The sequence below is a fragment of the Macaca mulatta genome, chromosome 15 (assembly GCF_049350105.2).
Source record: "Macaca mulatta isolate MMU2019108-1 chromosome 15, T2T-MMU8v2.0, whole genome shotgun sequence".
Lineage (NCBI taxonomy): Eukaryota > Metazoa > Chordata > Mammalia > Primates > Cercopithecidae > Macaca > Macaca mulatta.
In genome coordinates this window covers 103,908,828-103,928,624 of record NC_133420.1, presented here as the reverse complement: position 1 = coordinate 103,928,624, position 19,797 = coordinate 103,908,828, and the positions used below count along the sequence as shown (strand labels likewise).

Below are 19,797 nucleotides of genomic sequence, written 5' to 3'. Positions count from 1 at the left end.
GATGAAAACATTAGCATATTAATGCCCTATTCTGTAATGCACAGTAGCAGTTAGTTCAGTAACCACATAAAATCTAAACACTCATTAAACATCGATTTCTCTCTTGTTCAGTTGGGATAGAAATTTTTTATTAAAATCTGACATGTGGAGTAAAAAAAAGAAATTTAGAAAATAAAAGAAGCAAAATAGTGAATTTCCTTTACAAAAGAAAGGCAAAGAAGATGTTGGTGGATTAAGGCTGCCATACAAATAATAAAAAAGAAATAATTGTAGAATCAGCCAAGTTTTTAGAGATAGAAAAACCAGAAACAACTATAGTAAATAATCTTGATGGGAAGTGATCCACAAAGGAAAAAATAATTGAAAACAGTCTTCCTCTGAAAAGAGCAAACTAGCATTAAAGAAAAAACCAGAACTGTAGGATTCCAGCTAACTGAAATAGCTGCACAGATCCCATTTCTTTCATCCAGTTCCACTGTTCAAAGGTGTGTGTGTTGGGTGGGAAGACAGAGAAAGAAAGAAATAGAGAGACTGTCAATCCACAGTTAAATGAGCCTTCTGTCATAGATACAAATGAGGAGAGGTATGCAGTGATACGTTATTGTTACTGCTACAGTGGAGTTAATCTATTTGGGAAATGTATTTCTATACAAATGATACAATCTGAATCAGACTCTGAAGGAGCCTTCATGAGGGTATTTGGGAGACTAGGAAAAGAAATGGTCATATCATTTCTTCTAGTATCTGACCTAGTGTCATCAGAGAAGGATTTAAGGAGAAGCTAAGATATCAGCTGGACCCCTAAGAAGAATAGAACTTGAAGGCAGTCCAAGTTGGGGTGGACAAATGATGAGAAGAAGGATGAGATTCAAGAGGTAGTGAATATGTCGGTTTGACTGGATAGAGTTATCTGGATGCCAGAAGAGGGATAAAAAATGAAATAGCTAAGTTGCGACTGGCTCATGATAAGTCTGGTCAATCTGTAGAGAGATGAAATTCTGATTAAAATTAAAAATAACCTGTGTAGCCATCAATATGACTTATGTTCTATATCTCTGCTTTCTTGCTGATGAAGAAAAATCTGCATTTTTCTGATTCCTTTTATGTCTGTATGCTTGGACGAGGGGCCTTTTTATATCTAAAGTGCCAAATCTTTAAAAATGCCATTTTGCCTGAGAATCGCTTGAACCCGGGAGGCGGAGGTTACAGTGAGCCAAGATCGCACCACTTCACTGCAGCCCGGGTGACAGTGTGAGACTCCGTCTCAAAAAAAAAAATGCCATTTGGTGTTTCTCCCAAATGAAATTTTACCGTGGCACACACATCACATAAATTTAGAATGCTAAATCAACCTGTGTTCATGAGAGCTGGGTAAGCCTCCTCCTTTGTAATGCTCCCTTTCAGGTCGGCAAGTTGATCAAAGAAGCTGCCGGGAAAAGCAATCTGAAGAGGGTGACCCTGGAGCTGGGAGGAAAGAGCCCTTGCATTGTGTTAGCTGATGCTGACTGTGAGTAGAAGCCACTTTGTTAACTTTTCATCCTTCATCGTTTTTGGTGTCTGATAATGCCAAAAGTGAACTTGAACTTTCAGAAAAAAAAGCATTTGCTCCTAACATCAAAGTGTAAGGAATTAGAGTCCAGAATTACTCTTGAAAATCTCTTAAATCATCCTAAAGTTATAACACATAGATAATAGGCACAATTTCTTCCTGGTTTAGAATAGATTGCTATTTCCTCAGCTGAACCCTAGATGATGTAAACATTTTGCATTTAAGTGCCATGGTGTATTTTTAAAATCCTGTATCAGTGATTATTAACATTTCATTGAGCTAATGAAATACTCCAGAATGGGACTTGGATTGAGACCAACTGAGAAGACAGCAGTTTCACATTTGCCCTCTCCCTTCACTCTGGGTCATACACTCATTAAATGAAATGACCAGAAGAAAATTATACCTAAAATTTAAATATTTTTTTCTAGCAAGTATAGTGGAGTTTATGTATATTAAACCTACAAATTTGATGTAACTCCACTATATAATATTTTAGGTTCATTCTGATTATATTACCAAGTAGAATCTCCCAATTATATCCTAAATAGAAGTTAATTAGGAGAAATGCATGGTCAAACATTCTTTTTACTTTCACAACTGCATAATCTGTTTGAAGCTGTAAATACAAGTGGTTCATGGAATTAGCCTATGTCGCTGTTTTGATCTTAATTGAAGTATTTTAGAACACACTACCTTATGAAATAGTCTATAAACATGACAGGTTTCTAATTTTACTAAGACAGTCTGAAAACTGCTGCTGCTACAACTTAAGCAGATGTAATTAGTTCACAAAATAAATAATAATAACCAGTTGCTATAACATTGAATTGAATTTTCAGCATTTAGAAAATTAAAATGCAAAGAAAATTTTATTCTTGTTTAGAGTCTACTAATGAAGCAACCTATTTCCTCCTTTTAATGCACGTTTTATCACCTAAAATAAGAGTTTATAGGCGCATATGAAATAATACGGTATACTTTAGATAAATTTTGAAAATGTCTTTGCTGGAATAAAATCATAAGGTGAGTGAGTGATTCTAAGTTTAGTGTTTTTTATTTTTTTAGTTATTTTTATTTTGTTTTTCTTTCCCACAGAGATCACATTTCCTATTGAGTAGAGTATTTAAGATATTTTGAAATTATTTAATTCAATAGAAATGTCAGGTTTATTTATTATCTGTTTAAAATCTGGGGCCTGAAAGTAATAATCTCAGTCATCTAATTGTATAAGTGGAGATATTTATATAAATCATTTCCAATGATTTATATCATTGATCTCATGATCAAATCTCATGATCAAATCTACATTCTTGGTGATGTCCATATTAAAGTTGTAATAGTAACCACGATTTTTTCAGATTCTGTATGTTGCTCTTTTTTCCATGGTAAATGGAGGATCAGAAAGATTAATTTGCCACCTGGCTGGTAGGAGGCAAACTATATTGAGCCCATGTCTGACTCTACCACTCATAATTTTTCTTTATCTCCATGTGCTTCTGAGAAATATATAAAATACATAATTTTTAGAAAGTATATCTTTAATGTGAATGTCTTCTTTGCAGTGGACAATGCTGTTGAATTTGCACACCATGGGGTGTTCTACCACCAGGGCCAGTGTTGTATAGCCGCATCCAGGATTTTTGTGGAAGAATCAATTTATGACGAGTTTGTTCGAAGGAGTGTTGAGCGGGCTAAGAAGTATATCCTTGGAAATCCTCTGACCCCAGGAGTCACTCAAGGCCCTCAGGTAAGTATAAAATAGAAAGGATAGCATTTTCAGGGCAGAGGAATAAAGTATCCTCTTTAGACCTAGATTTTATTGAATAAGATTACTTCCTATCTGAACAGCTTCCTAGGTAAGAATGCTGTGCCAGTTTGGTGATTAAAAGCAATCTAACTCCCAATGAAAATGGAATCATCCTGTTTTTGTGTTGCCCAGTTTTCATCCGAGAAACAGTTTACCAGCCATGCTGGGAATTAAATACATGAGGAAAAAATAACAAATGTTCTAATTTTTTTGCTTTCCTCAATCTGCACACCTCTTGATTCCTATATACAGTTCTCTGTCCGCTTTGAAGTTCTTATACCTTCCTACCGTTTTTTCCTCCTCAATCCTTCATCTCAGCTGCCATCCTAAATCCTCTGCAAGTCATCAGTTACTCTGAGTCCCTAATGGCAGTCTGGGGTCCTAAAAGGTCCTGAGTTTCCTTTGTGGCAAACTTTATTTCAGTTGTTAAAGCCCAGTTATTCCCTTAGGCACTCAGTTTTCTTTGTAGTCTTTATTATCAATAAAGGTCTCTCTCTCTCTTATCCAAAGATCACCTTTCCCTCTTCCTTGCATAGTTCTCTGTTCATTGTTTGTTTAAGCTTCTGGATCTTTGGTTGTGAATTTCTTCCTGCCCTTTGGGGTCTTGTTCTAGAGCAGTGATTCTAAACTAGGGGCAATTTTGCTCCCTTGCCCAGGGAACATTTGGCAATGTTTAGGGACATATTAAGTTGTCATTACCTTGGTGAGAAGGGATGGAGTCAGTAGGATAAGTAGGTATGTTCGAATTTGGAGAAACAAGACTAAAAAGCTCTGGGCTCCTCTACCATTAAATATTTATCTGTTGTTAGGAGAAAGAACTTATGCAAAGGGGACACTCATTCACTAAGCTTTAGCCTATTGCCTCATCCAGGGATCGTTGAGTGAACTGAGGCTTTTAAATACAATTATACAATCTTCCTCATTAAATATAACATCAAAACGGTTATAGAAAAAATAATGGTCAAAGAGATTTGTTTTGGGGAAAAAAATTAAAGTTTAAAAAAAATTTGAAGATTACAAATTTAAAGTATTTGGGGGTTAGAGCAATTACAAAATACATATGTATACTTTGTATATTTGTATTATATCTGTGCATTCATGTGTGTATATTTTTTTATATTTCAAGTGATTTTCCTATTTGATTTTATAGAAAAAAATATATATTGTCTTAAACTTGGAAAAATTAGTATTTTCATTTGAAAAAGAAATTGTGATATCCACATAAACTGTATTAAAATTATCACAGAGTAGCACCTTATAATAGTGTGGAAAGATGGACCTTTGAGTTACAGGCTAGATTTAAAATCCAACCTCCCTGAAACTATTGTCTTATGTGTAGAATGGGCATAGAAACCTCAATCTTCTGCAGTGCAATTGGATAATCTATAAAATGCATCCATCAGAGTGCTTGGTCCACATGCTCAAATGTCTAGTAAATAAATAAAAATTACATGCTTCAATTTATACCTATGGTGACAATTATCATACAGATCAGTGACTTCTATATCTATTCATTGCTTTTGTTGATACATGGTTTCTGAATAATTTTAGAACATCTAAGTGCTTTTTCTCAATTCATCTTCTTTAACCCATTAAGCCTAAGGAATTAAAGAATTTACCCATTCAAACACATTAAAATGTTTCCTTTGAGACTGCTACAATATCATGACCTACCTATTACATTTCATAGACTAGCCCATAGGCCAATGGCCCATCACATAAAAGAGCCCCAGCTACATCCTAACATTATTGAACAGTCCCTGGTGTCCAGAAAGAAGGTCAAGTTTATATATCGTCAATCTGATGCCTTCTGAAGAAGGTTTGTATTTGTGGTGAATCAAAATTAGCCAGATAAAACTGACTAGTCCCTAAGTAGAGCTTAATTTTTTGTTTGTAGTCCCAAGCTCCATCACAGTGTTCCTCAGTCTTTCCTGTGCCTGGGGATTCGGTAGATCTGAGGTGGGGTGAAAGAAGCACATTTGGCTACCAAATGATGCTGCAGTTGCTGGTTGTAGGACCACGTTGTCACTAGCAAGGCACGGAAGTATGAAGGCCTGTAGTTTTATAAGTTAGTGACCATCTAAGTTTTCCGACAAATAAGTCTTTTCAGCCCTTTTCTCCAGTATGTATGCAGGGATTGGATTGGCACCGGTTATTCAATGTGGTCACAGGCAGGAAAACATGATGACTTGGAAAATATATCTTGAAATAAAAACCAAATATCATGATGTTGAGGGCATAGTCAGATTAATATGTTCTAATAAGACAGAAAGCTTTATAGAGAGGTACATGGACCCTTGACTATTTATTGAGAAACTAGAATATCTTACCCAGGCAGAATTTATCTCACCCCACCCCTTATTCTGCTACTATTCAACCTATGTAGTAATTTAAATATTGCTTCTTAACACTACAATTTCCTTAATCTGCTAGAAATGAACGAGTATTTTCCTTCTGGGATATTATATTAAATATTGCACTAAAGACCGTTGAGCAACATTATACCAAATATTGTGCCAAATTTTAGAAAATAGTTTCTAGTTTCAAACAGTGCTTAATCTAGTTAGATATGGGGGCTGGACTGTGTCCAGTTAGAAATAACTTTATGGAAGCCTTTTCTTGGCTTTGGAAGGTAGAGAAGATTTGCAGAATCAGAGAAAGTGAAACATAAAATTTTCAAGTAGTGGGAAGTTAAACCTACAAGAGCTTCCACCCTCCAACCCATCTTAGCTCCTAGATCTCATGTTTTTCCTTTAATCCTTAACCCCTGCTACACCTGAGATAGGCAGCCCTCAGCAGTGACTTGGAATCCAAGAGTCACCCAGTCATTCAACATCACAAAATAGAAATTGAGACAAAAATGAGCCCCCGATTTCAGTGCTTGAAGGAAAGGTATGTGTTCCTGGTGTTCACAACCACAACTCTGAACTCATTTATTTTCCTTTTAAAAATAGTGTTTAAATAAAGACCATTTAAGTTCTGTAATACCTGGCATCTATTTAGATGTGGCTCATTTAATAAAGCAGGATGGTGACATTCAGGACAGGCCAGAATTCGAAGCAAACCTACCTACTGTCCCAGTGGGACCAGAACTGGGAAGGGTGCCCAGACTATGGTCAGAATGGGATATCCAAGGGCATCAGACAGGTCAGAGGGGGTGATTCAGAAATGGGGAGATCAAACAGAGGCTCGGGAGTCTTCTAAGAACAGTGTTAAAGCATCTGTTTCCCAACAGATCTAATTAAACCCAGTATCAAAGTTCTCTTTTTCTCTTTTCCCTCCTTTCGTTTCAGCCAGGACAATAGTTTCCCGGTAAATGTATTTAGATTAACAGGCATTTCTACCAGAGAGAATAAATGATGATTGTGTAAAAGGTTTTTATGTGTTTGCAGTGCTGAATGCTTTTCCTATATAACTATAAAACAAATGTGAAATACAAATATCTATCTTCAAGAGACTTTTCCCTTAAAAGTCATGAGAAGAAAATGTATCCAAAGAATGAATCTGAGCCTCTGTTAGCTGTTTTGATTCAATATCTGGTTTAATTGCAATATTTTAGCATTTTGAAGCCTTTGTTAACAGGCCCAGTAATGTGTTATCTTTACAAGTGACTACTTTTTTTCTTTTCATGTGATATTTTTCAAATAGATTGACAAGGAACAATATGATAAAATACTTGACCTCATTGAGAGTGGGAAGAAAGAAGGGGCCAAACTGGAATGTGGAGGAGGCCCGTGGGGGAATAAAGGCTATTTTGTCCAGCCCACGGTGTTCTCTAATGTTACAGATGAGATGCGCATTGCCAAAGAGGAGGTAAATGGTTTCATTCTGTTCTGTTCTTTTCATTGCCATGTTTCATCTGTATGTGTGTATACAAGTGTCCGTTTAAAATTCCCAGCACTTTGGAACATCTTTCTCTGTCAGTGTTACTCTTTATTCTGTTCTTGATAGAGGTTTAAGTTATTTGTGATAGAGACTAAAAAATACTAAGGGATCCATGGGGCCAGCCACAATTGTCCGGCCAACACAGTTCTGGATGCTTAACAATTTTTAGGTGCTGCGTTCACAACTTTGAAAAAAAAATGGAAAAGAATCCTGTCATTTGCAGCAACAACCTGGAAAATTCATGCTCCATGAAATATGACAGGCGTAAAAGGACAAATACTGCATTATCTCACTTATATGTGGGATCTCAAAGAGTAGAACTCATAGAAGCAGAGATTGGAATGGTGGTTACCAGAGGCTTGGGGGAGTGGAGGATGAGGGTTGGGAAATGTTGGTCAAAGGATTCAAAATTTCAATTAGGAGGAATAAGTTCAAGAGAGCTATCATAAATATCCTGACTGTAATTCATAACAATGTATCATATACTTGAATATTGCTAAGAGAGTCAATTTTAAGTGTTCTCATCACAAAAGAGATAATTATATAGGTTCTACTTTCTGGTTCCATGTTTGCCCTATAGCCTTTTTCTACATAACAGCCATCCATGTATTTGAAAACAGCATTTGTCTCCTCTATCACTCCCTACCTTCTGTGTGTTCTTGGTCCTTTCATTCTTGCATATCTTGATTAATACCAGATAAGAGGTGGAAAACAATCTTCAATTAAGGAAACATGTATTGTGTTCCTATAATAGGTTAATATATAGGAGAACAGCTAGCTTACTACTTCAAAGTAGGAGCCTGGAGCTATGTGCTGTGTTCAATTAAAATTATGTAAAATATGAACACAATTATTAGAGTAGCAGCTGTGTATATGGTTCCTACATTCAAATATGATTCGATTTATAATGTTAAGATTTGCACTCAACCTCTATTGAGCAGTAGCCCCTCCCTTCTGACACTTAAATCAGTGGTGAACACCAGAAAACCGTTTATCATTTCTGGTTTTTGTCTCCCTTCATTCACATTTCCCAGAACATTCTGGTAATTTCAGAGGAGTCTTTATTTGATCTTAATAGATCAAATACAGGAGCTATATGGAATTTTTTTTTTCCATATGGAAATACAGGAGCTTAATTTTAAAGAGAAAATCCAGTTGTTTTTCTTCTACCTGAGGCTGAGATACAGGGTGAATTGAGTTTGGGCTGCAGTAACCAGGGACTTAGTGAAAGCAAAAGAGTAATTTAGGCTAGAGTAAGCAAATTGTGATTTTTGTTTTCTGTCCTGCAGTTATAGCGATTACCAATGAACTCATGCTTTGATTAGAATAGGATGGTTTAGAATGTATAAGCTCTTGCAGTAATGAACAATTCTGTTTGATATATTTAAGTTGCCTAAGACTTTGCTACAGAGTAGACTAAAAGTTCATGATGTTTACCTAACTTGGCTAATTATGAAAAGTAATTAGTAATTATTCTACTGAGTATACTAGAATAGTTAATATTTTACCAATGACATACAGGTGTTTAAAGCATTATTATTATTAATCATTGCCTGTTCATTTATCCAGTAGATTGCTTTCTGGGGCTTGTAATTACATGTAGTGACTTAGAAGATAAGAAAAACTAGAGAGTGAATTTAAAATATTCCCAAGTGAAAAAGAAATTCTGAAGTTAATGATTTGTTGCACAATCATAAGTTCTTGAAAGCTTAATTCCAACATCTAGAAACTTAATATTGCCTTAATTATTTGTACCCTTTCTTCTTCCAAGGAAATTTAACAACTGATAGTTAAACTGAAATTTAACTATCTGTTTTCACCTACCATTTTTGGAGTTAACTATTTGGATTCTCACACATAGGTTTGAGATGAGCAACAAAATCTTAATCAATTTAGGATAGTGTATAGGAAAAAAAAATCTACAATATCATTTTTCATTTTAACCTATTATTTTTACTTATTTATTTCTTGTGGTATAGATTTTTGGACCAGTGCAGCAAATCATGAAGTTTAAATCTTTAGATGACGTGATCAAAAGAGCAAACAATACTTTCTATGGCTTATCGGCAGGAGTCTTTACCAATGACATTGATAAAGCCGTAACCATCTCCTCTGCTCTGCAGGCAGGAACAGTGTGGTAAGTCCAGCCTAAGTAATGTAGTCTTTTCAGTAATAACCACATTAATGGATTACTACCTTGAACCTTTTCAGACTTGGATTTTTCATTTGGAATTACCTATCCTTCTCTAGAAAAGCAGTTGCTGCCTTGAAAAACAAACAAAAGGCTGGGCGCGGTGGCTCACGTCTGTAATCCCAGCACTTTGGGAGGCTGAGGTGGGTGGATCACCTGAGGTCAGGAGTTTGAGACCAGCCTGGCCAACATGGTGAAGCACCATGTCTACTAAAAATACCAAAAGTAACTGGGTGTGGTGCCTGTAATCCCAGCTACATGGAGGATGAGGCAGGAGAATTGCTTGAGCCCGGGAGGCGGAGGTTGCAGTTGCAGTGAGCCAAGATCATGCCATTGTACTCTAGCCCTGGCAACAAGAGCAAAACTCTGTCTCAAAAAAAAAAAAGAAGAAGTTTTATTGGAAGAACTTTAGGGAGGATATTCTCTTTAACTTTATCTAGCTTCTTGAAATTGCTTACCAAAAATATTGTGTTGATGTTTGGTTAACACAATATAAGAACTGCTAAGTAATTTCTGGGCACTTGGTACTATGCTGTATACAGGGAGGTAAAAGAATAAGTTCTGTGTGACCAGTAAGCAATACTTACTTGGTACCCTTGTGTATGCAAATATTTAATTCTTGTATCAGCCTTCTTACTCTAGGATTATTAGAGATAATTGAAGTTATTTTTTAAAAATTGAATTTTGAAGATCCCCTCCCTCTCCCATTTTTGACCTAGTTTATAGCTCTTATTTTTATACTTTAATCAAGAGACTATAAACATGAAGTCTATGCCTCTCAAACTGTTGCATTCTATACTCAACCGTCAGTCTCTAGACTATGTCTTTGGTCACTTTGGCCCCATTAGCCTCATTTTGGCCCCTTGGTCCTGGCAATAGCCCAAGATTATTTTCCTTCCCAACACTAAGTCACACCTAGATCAGACCTATGCAGTTTGTTCGTTCTTTCTTTCTTTCTTTCTTTCTTTCTTTCTTTCTTTCTTTCTTTCTTTCTTTCTTTCCTTCCTTCCTTCCTTCCTTCCTTTCTTTCTTTTTCTTTTTTCTTTCTTTCTTTCTTTCTTTCTTTCTTTCTTTCTTTCTTTCTTTCTCTCTCTCTTTCTCTCTTTCTCTCTCTCTTTCTCCTTCTCTCTCTCTCTTTCTCTTTCTCTCTCTCTTTATTTATTTATCTATTTATTTGATGGAGTCTCACTCTGTCACCCAGGCTGGAGTGCAGTGGTGCAATATTGGGTCACTGCAACCTCTGCCTCCTGGGTTCAAGTGATTCTCCTGCCTCAGCCTCCCAAGTAGCTGGGACTACAGACATGCACCACCAAGCTCAGCTAATCTTTGTATTTTGTTTTATTCTTTTTTTAGTAGAGACGGGGTTTCACCATGTTGGCCAGGCTGGTCTCGAACTCCTGACCTCAAGTGATCCACCCACCTTGGCTTCCCAAAGGGCTGGGATTACAGGCCTGAGCCACCATGATGACCTGGACCTATACAATATTCTAAGGCTGTGGTTCTCAGTCCTGGCTGTTCATTAGAATAATCTCGGGGGCTTTAAAAGTGTATAAACGGATTTGGGGCAGGGGAGGGTATACATTAACACAAGTTATATCAATGCTATAGTTTGAATTTCTCCTTCAAAGCTCATGTGGCAATTTAATTGCCATTGTAACAGCAATAAGAAGTGGGCCTAATGGGAGATTCTTAAATAAAATTCAGCAAGTTCTTCTTGAATAGTCAGTATAGCTAGTGATTAATATAGAATTTGCCTATGATAAAAGCATTAATAAAATTCAGCATAGTTACTGTGTGTATGTATATTATCGCCATTTACTGAAGATATACATACCAAGTACTACAACAGGAATACGCTTCATGCAATCTTACGCATACTTTGAAACAATCCTATTAAATATTATCATCTCCACTTTACACATGAGGAAACACTTGCTTACAGATGACAGATAACCTTTTGAACTCAAAGTTTTTGCCAAGTGAACATTTCTCAGTTCTCTGTTAATTCACAGTAAAAACAGTTTCATTTCTAGTCTACAGTAAAATGAGCAAACTTATTCTCTGCACTTTTTAACAAAGACAAATTTCAGATTTTGTATTTTCGACTAGCAGAATGTTCCATGCTTGCTTGATGAAGCTTGTTATGACATCACCCCACTGAGGGTCTTGGGAATCCCCAATCAGGAATTTCCTCCCTTAGGAAAAGCAGAGGGGACCATCTTGTTACTATATATCCTAGAAGATAATAATTTTCTGGCATTGTCCCAGACCTAATAGCTGCTTGGTGTTTTCAGGAAAATTATTGAACTCCAGAGTTGCAGTAATTTTACTCATAATTTCAAAGTAGGTATTTGATTTTGCAATTTAAAGGGCAGTTAAACAAATCTGAGACAATACTGCCTTTTATAAGTGTAAATTTATTAAAGGAATTATCCCTCCAGGATGAGAGATATAATTAAGAACTCTACGGTCCAGTGAGAATGTGGAACTTTGGAAACTGGGATAGTGTTTTAACAAAGAAAACATCTGAATGTTATCTCAGGATAAAAGTAATGACCAGTCTTCAAAGTATAATACAATTTATCTGGAAGCCACCCTGGCTTTTTTGTTTGTTTGATTGGTTGGTTGGTTTTCTAAATTTTTTTGTAGAGGCAAGGGATTTCTATGTTCCTCAGGCTGGTCTCGAACTCTTGGGCTCAAGTGATCCTCCTGCCTCAGTCTCCAGCTACTAACCTAGGCTCTGGAAGCCACACTGTTGTCCACCTATTAAAATAGCATGAAGGGAGAGAAAAGTATAAACATAAATCTCCTTTAAAAAGTGTTTTTCTCTTGTGTATAATGAGAATCATGTACGTAATTAGATTTTGCTAACTTTGGCCACCAGTAAATTTAAAGCTAAACATATTGTTTATGGTCTGCAAAACTGCATTCTCATTTTCCCCATCTTGATCTTCTATTGTAATTTTTTGTTGGACTCTAATTACTCCCATTCATGTAATTATGTTTGTTTATACAAGTATCTTTAAACACTTTATGAAACATGACAGGGAATAAATAATAATTAAACCCAACTCCTGCCAAGGCCTCTGTTTAAGCAATTTATTTAACCAATTAATGGGGAAAAAATTAACTGAGTAATATGATACATATTACAATTGCAAAAGAAAATTGATTCTAGCCTGTTAAGTATAGAAACATCAAGAGAATTACAAGCTGATCCATATATATCGGCAGTAATGAATACCGATCCAACAACTTCTAGCTTCTAGCAAACCATATCCTTCCCCCTACAGCATAGTGACTATTCTATCTTTTATAAATTCAGACTACCACTTCTCAGGGACACAATGCATGACCAAAATGGCTGTCCACATATGCAGTTGCACTATTCTATTTGTTTCTAGGTAGTGTGTATCCATATATGTCTGCATTCTAATTTATTGTGCTGCTTTTTATATCAAGATGAGTATGTTATATTGAAATTAATGGAGTTTGTAAGGAGCTTTCTAAATTTCTAAAACTGCCAAAAAGGAGGTTTCTTTTCACACATTAAGTATTGTCTATAATGCACTTTTCTTTCTCTTCAGGGTGAATTGCTATGGCGTGGTAACTGCCCAGTGTCCCTTTGGTGGATTCAAGATGTCTGGAAATGGACGAGAACTGTAAGATTAACGTTCTATTAAGATAAATATTTATTTTTATAAAAATGATTTTCATTCCCAGGGAATTAACTCAGAGTTTTCACCTTAAATAAAACCTGCCTCTGTTCTTTCCTGGAGATTCATAGCACCAAATAGCTTATTAAATGTTGGATGTACTCCATAGTGCAAAAGGTGATTGCAGAAGGCAACATAATTTACTAAGTTCCTACTATATTTTCGGGACTATATTAAGCAACTTACATTGGTGATTGTAATGTTGCTTGCTTTTACAATTGCTGCTGTATATATGAATGTAATCCATTTGGGAAACATTTCCAGAAAAGAGGTGGAAGCTATGAATTGGTGATTGTAAGAAAGGTGCAAATGTAAACACTGTAGTTATTTGAATAAACCATTTACATAAGTAAATTAGGTGACCTATGTAAAGGAAATTTCAGTGTAAGAGGAATGATTCCCATTTGTTGAGATATTATTGATGTAGACTTTAAAATTTTTATTACCATAAGGAGTTATTTTTAGTACTAAAATTTAAACCTAAAAAGAAATTTGAGGAAAACATGTTTTATAGTAGTGACTAGATTAAGAATATTTATATATAAATGCATTTATGAAATTTCAATTACTTTTGAAACCAGGGTATATAGACTTTTTAAGAATGCACATATATATATAAATACAGAAAGTAGTGGCAATATACTTAGTTGATTCTAAGCAATTTTAATCATTTTATTTCTTAAAACTTTTTATATGTATTAATGTAAACATTTATGAAGAAAAAATAGAAACCTTATAGTATCAAACATAGATTGTAAACTTGCTCATTTTATAATTAGCAAATGAAAATGTGTGTTTCTCAATTTCTAAATGCAGTAAATAGTTGAGTACTGTACTCTAATGAATCAGCAAAATCACAAGGAAACAAATATCTCCGGGGAGTCAGTGAAATGAGAAAATTATGAAATGACCAGTCTACTTTCTTAATATGTTTTCATTCATTAAGCACTTGCTATGTGTAAGGTCCTAGCAACCCCGGAGACATGACACTGCATTCCATCCTCTACATAACTGTGGTGGCAGGAGGAATATGTAAAAACACATGCAAAATAACCTACATACACTATATGAAATAAGTAGTAATACACTGGGACTCCATATCCTATGGAGGTAGAGAAGCAATTAAAGTACAGAGCAAAGTATTGAAGAAAACCTAGACACTACCAGAGTGTAAGAGTCAGGATGGCATCTCTCTAACCATCGCTATTTTCATCTGTCAGACAAGGCCAAGGATTGTGAGTGTGGATAAGAATGGAAGAAGCAAATAGATCTTTTAACCTCTATTCCATGCTTAAGATTCTATAGTTCTGACCCCAGTGGAAATCCAGTGGTTGAAAACTTAATGGCAGTTGACGGAGAAGAAAACTTCTCCTAACAGAAGAGATGAAACTTCCTCGAGGGCAGAAAGCAAGTGTAGGATATCAGTTAGCAGAGAAGAGAGCTTTCTTGCATGGAACATTACATGTGGTATGTTGAGGGGCTAGTTAATTTGGTTGATTGGTATGGATTTATGGGGATGAAAAATATGATTTCAGAGTTACATATGATACAGATTAAGAAGTCCTGCACTTAAGAAATTTGACTTAGATTTTATTAGTGGAGTAGTGAAAAGCCATGGATATATTTAGAATGTTGCTAAGGTAGAACAAAAGATTAACCCATCAAAAATGCATGGTGTAGCTGAGAAAATATTACTGGAGTCTGACCAGCTGAATTTGATTCCTGATTCTGCCACTTGCTAGCCATGCACCCCAGTTCAAGCTACCTAACTTCTGAGCCTCTACTTTCTCATATTTCGTGAAGATGTTCCCATTCCACTTAAGATGGAATGAGAGTTCTTGTGAGAGTTAAATGACATACTGAATATTAAATCCCTAACCACATAACTGCCACAAAGTGTAAATTCAACAAATGGGTTTCTTCCTTCCCTTGTTTCTTCTCTTTCTATTACTGGAGAATATCTTGGCAAAACTAATTACTTTGTACAAAAAGTAAAAACAAAGGTTGGATTTCTCTGAAGGGCAGTTGGTTCGTTGCTGGCCTGGTTATCTAACAACACATTTCACTGAGAACATTAAAGATAAAATAATCAAAAGGAATGCAAGACTAAAGTAGACCAAACATGTCAATTTCGTTGAACATAATTTGGTCAGACTTTAAAGTGAAGGCATAAAGAAATCAAATAAGAGAAGGACTGAAACAGGAATCAACCATCAGTAATTTCCTAAAAATCTAGAACGTGGGTATAGATAATTTCTTTCAAAGACAAATGACAAAGTTGTGTGTGTGTGGTTTTTTTAACTTCAAAAATTCAACTTGAGAATGCTACAGTTAAAGTCTACCTGAAACCAAATTTGGTGAACTTAATAAACAAGTCATTTGCTGCAAGATGTTCCAAGAGTTACAAGTTATTATTCAGGTGATAACCTCAAATGACTCCCAAGAGTTAATTTACAAATTTTCCTCAACAATAGAAAGACAGAATTGATCAGTTGAGAACAGAGTCCTCAAAGAGCCAAAAATGGTGTTATGAGGACCCCAATGTGTTTGAAGGTGATACAGAGTATGCAAACCTTGATTTTGCATCTCTGATCATAGTGTTGGCACTGGGATTAGAGAAAAGACAGAAATTTCTCCCTTTGTGTAATTGTACTCAGTTTCACTTAGGTTAGCATAGATCCTTTAAGACTTTGCTAGTATGCTGTTTTAAACTTAATTGGCTCTCAGCACCTCACATGATATTTTTTTCCTGCTGTTCCATAGAAAAGGGGAACAAGGAAGTGTAAACTAATGGTTGTATAGTGAGAACACAAATGAATTTTTTTTTTCTTGAGGATATTTACCAAGTCTGTTCAGCAAACAGTTCTTCTGTGCCTACTTAATTAGTGCCAGTCTCAATCCTGGGTACAGAGAGGAAATCAGATGTAATGTGGTGCTAGCACCTTTTTTTTTTTTCCCAGTGTGAACCCTGGAGAAGCAGCATAGTTTGATATCACTTGCAAGTTTATTACCAATAAACGAATCTATGTAAGGTTGAAAGGGCCTCTATGCCAGTATGCTTGTTTGTAATATTGGGTCACATTATTTCCAAACACTTATTACCAGTGCCAACTCAGGCTTCACTCGAGACCTACTAAATCAGAATCAGTATTTGAATAAGGTCCCAGGTGATTTGTACACTGAAGATTTTAGAAGTCTACAAACAGTAATTCACAGACACAGTAAGATGAAGAGAAATCCAAACAGATGTTTGGGGCTATGTCGTAGATGCAGTATAGGCATAGGAATTCTAAGGAGCAGGACATATTTCAGCCTGAATATGACAATAATCCCACTTATTACTCTCCTGAGAGCTTCAAGTGTCTATGTGACCCAAAATACAATAGAAAACCTATTGGTGAAAGTCATGGGCTGATTGATCTAACCCTGAGATAAAATACTTATTAAAATATTATCTTTTAATGGATTTCAGACAATTGAGGCTAAGCCCTTTCATTACTTTAAGGAACATGCTCACTGAAGCTTTTAAAAGGTATTTTCAAAAGCTTAATTGCCCAAGAAAATAATCAGTGTAAGAGTATTAGGTTACCCAGCAGAAAATGATGTCTTCCACATACCTGTCTATATCACAAGAAGGGAGGGGTAAAAAAGGATCAAGATCTTATTCTTCTGTAAGCCTACATGTGCGTGAGTGTTATGATTTTGAGACTACTCTTACATACATGTAATTTGATCCTCTCATCAAAACAATATAGAGAATAACTGAGCCCAGTCTTTTAGTCATCTCTTCAACAAGGGGTAAATCAGTCAGTTTCTAAACCTGGTGGGAGGTCCCCATAAACCTGATAACAAGGTCCCAGAGTCCAAACTGATTGACTCGCGTTAATTCCTGATCGTTTGGGTTGAACTTAAGAGTTATACAAGAAAATGGTGGGGGATAGAGGAGGTTGCATAAAGGGGAAAAACCAAGAACTACAAAAAAGCCCGAGAGCCTGAATTTAGACCAATCTATCATCTTCCTCCTCTTAAAAGAAAACAATTTTAAAAAAAAAAAAAAAAAAAAAAAAAACTTCAAACAACAAAGGTCAGTTTTTTGTTTTGCCAAGAATCAAAAGATTTTGCTGAAACTACTGCTGCAAAATATTTTGTTTCAAGCCATGTTAGGGCACCTTAGACTAGAAATGAAACCATGTTCAATTTCTATCCCCTTCCCACTTCTGTGACAATCACACATGGTGAATACAAGCTCTACTCTAGTTCTACAGTAAAACTACAGCAAAACTGTAGAAGTAGAGTAGAACTTGTAGTGATCATATATTGCTACTTCTCCTCTTGTCCTATGTCCGTCTTATTTCAATCTAAACTAGAAATGACAAAATTCTTGTTGAGTTGAATTGTCTTTTGAGTAGTTTTAGAGCTTTTTGTTTTCTTTTCATTTTTCCAAGATGACATTGTTGCATCTGCAGTTAGAGTTTTTAAAATCAAGTAGAATAATGTCAAAAGGGGACTATTTCTGTGAGAAATCAACTGAAAGTTTTAAAAAAAATTTTCCCCACAAGGGAATCTGTGTAAGACCAGAAAGCTGATGATTGGCTAGCTACTATATGAGATGCTCTGTACACAAGAAATACTTTCTATCGTCCCTAGCCAGTAAAACAAGAACAAACTTGTACAAACATGAACTATAGCATATTTACACTGCTGTGCTAAACAGTGTTTGTGGGTTTGTTTTCCTTCTCTCTAGGGGAGAGTACGGTTTCCATGAATACACAGAGGTCAAAACAGTCACGGTGAAAATCTCTCAGAAGAACTCATAAAGAAAATACAAGAGTGGAGAGAAGCTCTTCAATAGCTAAGCATCTCCTACAGTCACTAATATAGCAGATTTTAAAGACAAAATTTTTCTTTTCTTGATTTTTTTAAACATAAGCTAAATCATATTAGTATTAATACTACCCATAGAAAACTTGACATGTAGCTTGTTCTGAAAGCATTATTTGCCTTCTGAAATGTGACCCCCAAGTCCTATCCTAAATAAAAAAGGCAAATTTGGATGTATGATCTCTCTAGCTTTGCCATAGTTATGTGGTTTTTCTTTGTAGCTGCTTTTCCAGGATAATCATTTTATAGAAAGGGAACAGTTGCATTTAGCTTCTTTCCCTTAGTGACTCCTTGAAGTACTTAACATACATGTTAACTGCAGAGTAAATTGCTCTGTTCCCAGTAGTTATAAAGTCCTTGGACTGTTTTGAAAAATTTCCTAGGATGTCAGTCTGCTTGTCAAATGAAATAATCCCTGTAATATGTAGCTGTAAACTGAATATAAAGCTTAATAAAAACAACCTTGCATGATTCTTGTTACTTTTGAATTTTTTTAAGTACAAGTTTTGGTTACAGTGATTTCTTCTTATCACTTAAAAACAGTATTAAACTGAGCATAAAGGTACATTTAAAAGTAAAAGTCTAATCCACCCATTCTCAAATGCGTAAAGAAACACGTTGTATTTTCCAGAAGAATTCTTGAAATCAATACATTTTATTGGAAATAGATGGCCTCAGTCCTTCAGTAAGCAATTATTGAGTTCCTACAAAGTTTTGGATGTGTTAAGTGTTGTAGAAAAGAGGTGAATAAGGAATGGTCCATTATCTGAAGATCTTTAATTTAGTGGTTAATAATGACACAATCCCTGCACCACAGAAAGGGAGGAGTCATTAAAAAATGAGGATTTTAGAAACTTGCAGTGACTTGCAGAAGTGGCCATGATGAAGGCTAACTGAGGGAATTGGGAATGGCCTCAGGTAGGAAATCTAACTGAATATAAACCTTAATAATGAGCAACTTTGCAATGAATAAAAGGGAAAGAGGTTCAACAAAATTTATTGGGACATGTTCCATTGAAGAAACATTTAGAAAAATTATATACAATATATTTTCCTCTCTTGCAATTTCAAATTGCACATCGGCAGCATATGATGGGTTCTGAGAAGTCCTGCAACCTTTTGAGTTTTAATAGGGCCCTTTTTTTCCAAATTAGCAGAGACCTTGCCTTCCCTCCCTCACCTCCTCAGTTACCACCAATTAACATTAAGAAACCCATGCTGGGCTGGATACAGTGGCTCACTCCTGTCATCCCAGCACTGTGGGAGGCCACAGCAGGTGGATCAGTTGAGCCCAGGAGTTTGAGACCAGTCTGGGCAATGGGCGAAAACCCGTCTTTATAAAACACACACACACACACACACAAACACACACACACACGCATTAGCTGGGCATAGGGGCACATACCTGTGGTCCTACCTACTTGAGAGACTAAGGTAGGAGGATGACTTGAGCCTGCAAGGTCGAGGCTGCAGTGAGTCATGATCATACCACTGCACTCTAGCCTCGGTGACAGAGTGGGACCCTGTCTAAAAAAAAAAAAACAACAACCTTGCTGTCCCATGCGATGATGGAACACTTAGAGTTCTAAGGAAAGATCTGGGAATCAAAAGAGAGCAACTGAAAAAGTGTTCTCTGCATAAAACTACACCAAGCTGGCACATTTACCCTCTCATAACAAAGAATTGGTGCTTGTGTTCTCATTCTTCTGTTGAATTTCCATATACGAAGTGACTTAGGCCCAAATGAAGTGAACATTTGTGTATA

General features: G+C 35.9%; 1 protein-coding gene across 4 annotated transcripts in view; it reads left to right on the top strand.

Moving 5' to 3' along the window:
- ALDH1A1 (aldehyde dehydrogenase 1 family member A1) overlaps positions 1–18,503 on the top strand; it is a 185,367-nt gene extending 166,864 nt beyond the window's left edge. For all 4 annotated transcript variants that reach the window (XM_015117904.3, XM_015117905.3, XM_077966215.1 and 1 more), the window contains 6 exons: positions 1,405–1,507; positions 3,115–3,299; positions 7,008–7,172; positions 9,224–9,381; positions 13,023–13,097; positions 17,896–18,503. In XM_015117904.3, coding sequence (XP_014973390.2) covers positions 1,405–1,507; positions 3,115–3,299; positions 7,008–7,172; positions 9,224–9,381; positions 13,023–13,097; positions 17,896–17,968 — 759 coding nt within the window. In that variant the 3' untranslated portion in view covers positions 17,969–18,503. The remainder of the gene's footprint in view (positions 1–1,404; positions 1,508–3,114; positions 3,300–7,007; positions 7,173–9,223; positions 9,382–13,022; positions 13,098–17,895) is intronic.
- The last annotated feature ends 1,294 nt before the right edge of the window (positions 18,504–19,797 follow it).